Here is a 7,681-nt window from a genome sequence, read left to right on the forward strand (position 1 = left end):
ACAAACCTGACCAACGGGAATAACTTTTTGATTCGCAATCTCGACTGCCAAGATTTTGTCTAAAGGTATCGGTTCTAATCCCAATTTGTTAACAAAATTTTCAGATATGAAGGATTTAGTTGCACCAGAATCAATTAACACACATGCATCCATGGAATTCAATAGTAACGTACCTGCAATCATATCACTGTCTGCCAGAGCATCCTTGAGGGTCATGTTGAAGGTGCGCGCAATAGGCTTGGCATTGTTGTTGGTACTTCCTCTTGGTGGAGGTGCTTCAAGTCTGGGTACAGAATCTCCCTTGTTCTTTTGGGGGCATTCTCGAGCATAATGTCCCTTTTTCCCGCACGCGTAACAATTCACTGTCTTCTCCATGCAATTAGAGAATAGATGTCCCTTCGTTCCACAGATCTAACATGTCCTTTCTTCCAAGTGACAACGTCCATTATGCATTTTCTCGCATGTTTTGCACTCTGGCCATTGAGGTCTTCCTTGAATCAAATTTGCTGTGGGATTGGTTCAGAATCGATTATTTCCTTTATTCTCCAGCCTCTTATCATTAGGCTTCCGGTCTTCTCACTTCGTGAATGGTCCCTTGCCCTGGTTCCGGTTAAGACTGTAGTTAACACTCCCTTCATTAGACTGAAACTTACGCATATTTCCACCCTTCTCCTTTGGATACAAATCTGTCCCACTCTCGACAATCTGTGCTTTCTACACCAGTGTGGCATAATCTAAAATCTCTAATACAGCAACTTTGTTCTGGATCCAGGGCGTCATCCCTTGCTGGAAACATCTAGTTCTCTTCGCATCAGTGTCAACATAATGTGGTACAAACCTAGATAGTTCAGAGAATTTATTCTCATACTCTGCCGCAGTCATACTATCTTGCTTTAATTGAAGAAACTTCAATTCCATTTGAGCTTCCATATGTCGGGGAAAGTACTTTTCTAAGAATATTTCCATAAACCTGTCCCAAGAAATCACTGTTGTCCCTTCTAAGTTTCTCTTAGCCTCCCACCAATAGTTAGCTTCTTCTTTGAGCATATAGGCCGCAAACAAAGTCTTCTTATCATTTTCGACACCAACAATTTCAAAGGTCTTCTTAATCTCCCTAAGCCAAACCCTAGCAGCAATAGGGTAAGATGTCCCATGAAACTCTGGAGGGTTCAAGGATTTGAAGGACTTAAAGGTGGCAACATTTTGGGCTTGCCTTGCTGGCGGAGCCCCAGCTACTGGTGGTTGGTTCTGACGATGCTGGTTGAGTAATTCTTCCAGTCTGACTATGGAATTATTAGGATCTGGTGGAGCGTTAGCATTTACTCCGCCTTGGTTGGGTCCATTGGTTGAACCTTTGTTAACTAAGGGTTTACCTCCTCTTTTTGGTGGCATCTTTCACTAATAAGAGTAAACATTAGCAGTGACTATACAACAATATAATATGTGATACTCATGGAGTATTCGGTTTTCAAGAATTTAATATGCAGGTATGATCACACTATTGCCATGGTGACTTGTCAAACATTTTCCTTGACCATATTCGGAAAACAAAATCTGAGTTTAGATGAAAAGGATAAATCGGTGTTTTATTGTGTAATCAAAATTCTTAATAGTTTGAAAACATTTAATATTTAAATTGATAAAATTTTTACTATCGAAGAAAATTCATGTATTATGGAAATCATTTAGTTAGATATTTTTAAGAAAACAGTTTCCTTTATCTCCTTTTTGAACAATTTGTGTCGAGTAATTAAATATCGTATTTTAAAAATACATTTTTTTTAATTTATCACCATGGCTTACATTGTACAAGTTTATAAAGCAATAATGTCTAACAGTCATAATCATAACATCAAAATAGGTACCCCATCGGGTGTATCATCATCATAATAAACAGTACTAAGTCTGGAATTGTAACACCCCCAAATCCGGGGTCGGGGATCCGGGTTGTCACGAGTTCCATTTCCCTTAATAACACCCAATCTTAATAAATAATCAACTACTATGTACTGTGACCCCACAATAAACACACACACCACAAGTTATAGTCTCAGAGATGAATATCCAAAAATAATCACAAGTCGTTTTATTCCACAATTATATGCCAATGCACCTTAAACAGGTTTCTGAATAAATTTACATTTCTTTGCCATTATTACAATTCATGATATACATAAGTCTGGTACATTATTAGTTGAAAACTTAGCCTATTGGTAATTTCTACCTCAGCTACAGCGGCCTCAACGCTTCCAGAAAGCTGCGGTACGTTTCTATCCGCTTGCGAATTGGGAGCTTGGTCATGTTCATCTTATCTATCTGATGTTGTGTGATGAAAGAAGAAGCAAGGGTGAGCAGCAAGCCCACCAAAATAATATGTATAATGATTAACAATATATGAGCCTTCTCATAGTACTCATGAAAGTCTTGGTTAAAAGAAATGAACCAAGTTGATATCTTAATGCGATGAAGTCGCAAAATATTCAGTATATATATATACACATATACTTTTCAAAATATGGGAAGTCCTCTTCCATGCATAATACACACAGAGTTCCAGTGTATAACTGTATAAAAATATCGTTGCAAGGTGATCTCATATATCTAACCTTGTCTCAACATTTTTTTGAAAATCTTTGTCATGCATAAGATAATCATTTACTAGATATAAGTTTAAAAGATGAAGTTACCAGATACTCCAATATACTTATATCTTTTCTAAATACTACTTGAACTACCACCGTTCAAGTTATAATTAGTTTCAAAAGTTCATCATACTGATGAGACTACAAGATAAGACTTGTATAGATTCAATCTTTAAAATATTTTGAAGGAAATGAAGTTATAATATACCTCATTAAGTCCCGATATATATATACACCTATATATATACATACGTTTCCTGAAAACCTTTGTCATGTAAAGTATGAACAGAATTGCAATATCCAATAAATTTGGAAAGGAAAGAATTTTGGCATAAACCTGATATCTTGCTGATCAGGCAAAGATACCAATAAGTAACCTTTTCTACTAGTAGATGGACGAATTCCCCACTGGTCATCACCCTGGTCGCAATAGGACCTTATGCTGGACTGCCACTCAGTCACTTATGCATTTGATGGACTCCCACTGAGCCACTTACACTATCATGGACGCCCACTGAGCCCATGTTGCTTATGCCGACTCAATAGATGGACTTACTTCCCGAATGTTGGGTAAGTAATCAATTCATTTACCAAAACTGCAACCTTGTTGCGAATATAAAATACACCATAGAGCCAGATCCCTCAGGTTTTGAGCGAGTATTTAAATCCCCATTTTAAAAGGAAGATCTTAAATATAAAAATGAGTTTTGGGATCCGCTCTAACTTTTAAAAATCATTTTGAAGACTCGAAAACACTTTAAAGAGTGTTTGGAGTAATGCTGATTTAATGAAGTAAATCAGTCCCAATATTTTTAGAAAATATCTGAATATTATTATTTAAATAATATTCCCATAAAGAATAATCTTTATACAAATAATTGAAGTAGAAGTTGTAAGACTTATACTTGAAAGGAGTATTAAATAACCAAAGATATACTTATATAAAAGTACTATCTTTATTTGAATAATCGAAAATAAGTTTGATTATTGACACCTTATTCTTTAATAAAATAAAGAATATATTTCAGTAATAAGCGGAGTCATAATACCTCGAATGAATATTATAAATAATATTCATAAAATAAAATAAAAGGAGTCATAAGTCCTCAGATGAATATTCAAGTAATATTCATTAAGTAATATAAAGGAGTCCTAAGTCCTCGGATAAATATTCAAGTAATATTCATTAAGTAATATAAAGGAGTCATAAGTCTTCAGATGAATATTCAAGTAATATTCATATAATAAAATAAAGGAGTCATAAGCCCTCGAATAAATATTCGAAATAATATTCATATAATAAAATAAACTTAAAGTTATCGAATAAACCTTATTCGATTAATAGTTTTGAAAACTATAACCATATATATATAAAAATATATATATATTACTCGGGAACATCGACTCTCGGTTTAGAAATATGTTCACCTTTTGATCCCCTATACTAAGGGTAAACTCAAATATCGCTTATCTCTAGCATAGGTATTATCAACTGAATCAACAGATATATGTATCAAGAATACGAAACAGGCATGCATATATACCATATCACATGCAACAATATATCGTAAGAATTTACTAATTAACCATCATGCATCTATCACAAGATAAGGCATATACATATGTATACATCACAACAACAGTATAACGGGTAGAAAACTTGCCTGAGCGACTGGGGGTTACGAATGGCTCGGGACGAGTCTGGTAACCTATAAGTAACAAGTAAGTTGGAATTAAACCAAAGTCACTTGTAAATCTATACTCTAACCAACTCAGACTCTAATGCTCGTTTTGCGCTTAACGATTTACTTAACTCGCTCGAGTACCCTCGGCTCCGCCATTTTTAATAAATTACCCATTACGAGTTTTAAATCTATTCTTTCGCAAGTGCCTTACCATTTGCCTAATAAACTTTACATAAATGATTCATACTCCATTTAGTCCTTTAGGGTCCTTAACCAATGTTTCAAAGTAAGGCGAGGGATAATGTTTTGTTCGCGAAACGCCGTTACTTAAAACGGTCGTTTCTCCTAAACCGTACATCGGAATCAAACGAACTACATATCAAAACGAAGATCGTATCATGAACTACCTAAACATGGCAATGGTCAAAATCTAGCAGGGGGTTCTCGGGTCCTAATGTTAGGAACAAAAGCAGTCTAAAGTAAATCGGACATTACGACGGCTATGTTTACGCGATTTCCCAAATTTAAACCAATTCAAACAACCACAATTTCAACTCCAATTCATAACCCAATCAAACCTCCATCTAAACTACATTACAAAAGCCCCAAATCAACTCATTATAATCAATTTACTTAATCCCAAAACTTGAATTTAAACTATACTACATTCTTTAACCAACTCTTAAGATTTCAACAAATCCACCACCACCATTCCAACCCAAACTCTTAAACAAACAAGTTTCAAGCTACTCTTTACCCTCACAACCATAATCAACCTAATATACAAATTAAAGCTAGGGTTTGGAGATGATATACCTTCCTTGAAGTGGTGGGAGTAGCTATGAAGCCTTAAGAAGCCGTGAGGAGTCTTAGGAATGCTTGGATCTTAAAGGAAAAGTAAGAAAATCAAGTTAAAAACTTTGAAATCACTATTCATTATCTTCTTCATTGATTTATTGGAGAAGATTGAGAATGAATTAGAGGCTTAAACTCATGAGGTAGCCATAACTATGCATAAGGAAGACTAGAGAATTAACTCACCAATTTAGGAAGCTTGGATCTTGGATTTTTGAAATTCTTCTCTTTGAAAACAAGAAAAGCCGAGAGCAAAGGCTTGAAGAAGATGAAATGATTTTTGTGCTTTGCTTTTGGTTGGTTGTTTTTGTTTAGATTTTGGTTAATTACTTTATTAACCTTGCAAATTGTGTGGTTAATAGCCAACCATACCTCCTTCCCTCCTATGTCATGCTTATGTCATCATGTGGTGTCATCCTTCCCTCTTTGTCCTCTTCCTATTGGTTGGGTGACATCACTCTCTCTAATCCCTTTGATTAACTTCCTAATTGTTTGCCTAATGACCGCTGATCTGTTATACGGTCCGCTTAACTTTCGTTTTCGTTTATCGTTTGAGGGATCATACCCGGGATCTTATTACTTAGGTTCCCTTAACCTTTCTCAATATATTATATTCCTTTTATGATCCTCTCTTATAATCCTTTAATTTAAATCCTTCTTATCTTGTTACCTTATACTCAATTCTTTTCGTATCTAGTGGATTTCCGGGAAAAATCAAAGTGTTTGAATTTGGATTCTGATGATCTTTACATACACTTATATCCCATATAAAGTACTAATAAAATCTCAGAATATCCATATCAGAACCCCTACATAGTGTGGCATGAAAAGTTTTCTCATTCAGCAAAAACACTATTCATAAGGGTTTCAAAAATTTCCAAAAATTGGGGTTATTACAGTCTCCCCTCCTTAAAAGGATTCCGTCCCGGAATCAGATAGAAAATGAATAGGGATACTCTCTTAGCATTACACTTTCTAATTCTCAAGGAAATTCTCCCACATTGTGGTTCTTCCATCAAACTCTGAATAGTTTGATAATCCTTCTCCTAAGCACTTGTTCCTTTTTCAATCTATAACCCTTCCTGGTTGCTCCATATAGGTTACGTCGGGTTGCATATCTATGCGCTCATATGCCCCTATTTATCTGGCATCTGAATTACACTTCCTTGACATTGATACGTGAAACACGTTACGACCTTCTACATGTTCGGGGTTAGGGCTAGCTCATATGCTATCCTCCCAATACGTCTTAATATATCCAAGGGTCCAACAATTCGTGGACTTAGCTTTCATTTCTTTCCGAACCTCTTCCTTCCTTTCCAAGGGAATACCTATAACAACACTAGGTCCCCTACTTCCCATTCCTTGTCCTTTCGTGTCAAATCAGCATACCTCTTATGTCCATCTTGGGTTACTACCAGTCGTCCTCTGATTAGATCTATTATATCCCTGGTCCTTTGGACTACTGCGGGTCCGAGCATCTTGCGCTCTACAACTTCATCCTAACATAAGGGAGATCGACATTGTCTTCCCTCAAAAATCTCATATGGCGATATCTCAATACTGACATATGATCTATTGTCGTGAGAAAACTCAATCCGCGTTATGTGATCATTCCAATTTCTTTCAAGTCTATTGCACAGACTCTCATTATAGCTTCTAGCATTATAGCTTTTGCTTCTCACTACCCATTCTTTTCCAGTTCGTAGTCGCTACTACCTTCCGTTTCTAATATTATACTGGTTATAATTCTGCTCGTTAGCGTTCTATAACCTTTTAATAACCACATCAACCTTAGTATCACGAATGTGTTTCCATTCCGCATACTACCACCATTTTATTACTCCTTTTTCAGTTGTTTCTATTTTCCAAAATTTGATTAATCATATAGAAGTAAAGGAATTTGTTGAGAGATCACTATGATCATGAACACTTGTTATATCGCATAGTTAGTACAGAAGGTGGCTAGCCTTTAGTACTTGACAAGCAATTAAATAATAGATGGTATCCTACTAGGCTTCTATCACACAGATAGATAGTCATTCGGCAATACCTCCTCTTCTGGAAGGGTTGTTCTTCTCAGCTTATATGAAATGAAAAGGAGAGAAAAGAACGAACTGAAGAGAATTGTATATATATAAAATATACTACCACAAAATATCTGGCTTGGAATCTACCTCTGAACTATAGAGGTTTGTCATAGGAGAACAAAACATATGTGTATTTATATCAACATCAAGTATTATAGCATCGTATTTCACATGCCTAAATATTTATTATTCCACCCATCATTCTACGGACCCATGCTCTTCCTCGAGCTTATACTCAATCACCTATAAAACTCCCTCGACATCGAAAATCGAATCTGGAATCTCATTTTATACATCATCGTTAATAGAATTCTATGCTTGCACCGCAACCTTCCTCGTATAGTAATACGACTCTCTATTGATAAGAAAGAATAATATTCAATAGGCAGATACTCTACTTAATTAGTCT

At 35.6% G+C, this 7,681-nt stretch overlaps 1 protein-coding gene across 1 annotated transcript; it reads right to left on the bottom strand.

Moving 5' to 3' along the window:
* Positions 1-714: 714 nt before the first annotated feature.
* LOC141660410 (uncharacterized) lies at positions 715-1,392 on the bottom strand. The gene has a single exon (XM_074467395.1). The coding sequence runs from the start codon at positions 1,390-1,392 to the stop codon at positions 715-717; it is 678 nt and encodes a 225-aa protein (XP_074323496.1).
* Between the last annotated feature and the right edge of the window lie 6,289 nt (positions 1,393-7,681).

Source organism: Apium graveolens, chromosome 5, assembly GCF_009905375.1.
Source record: "Apium graveolens cultivar Ventura chromosome 5, ASM990537v1, whole genome shotgun sequence".
NCBI lineage: Eukaryota > Viridiplantae > Streptophyta > Magnoliopsida > Apiales > Apiaceae > Apium > Apium graveolens.

What these genes read in the sequence shown, in the direction of transcription:
- LOC141660410 (XM_074467395.1), bottom strand. Translation starts at nt 1,392, where the DNA reads ATGCCACCAAAAAGAGGAGGTAAACCCTTAGTTAACAAAGGTTCAACC.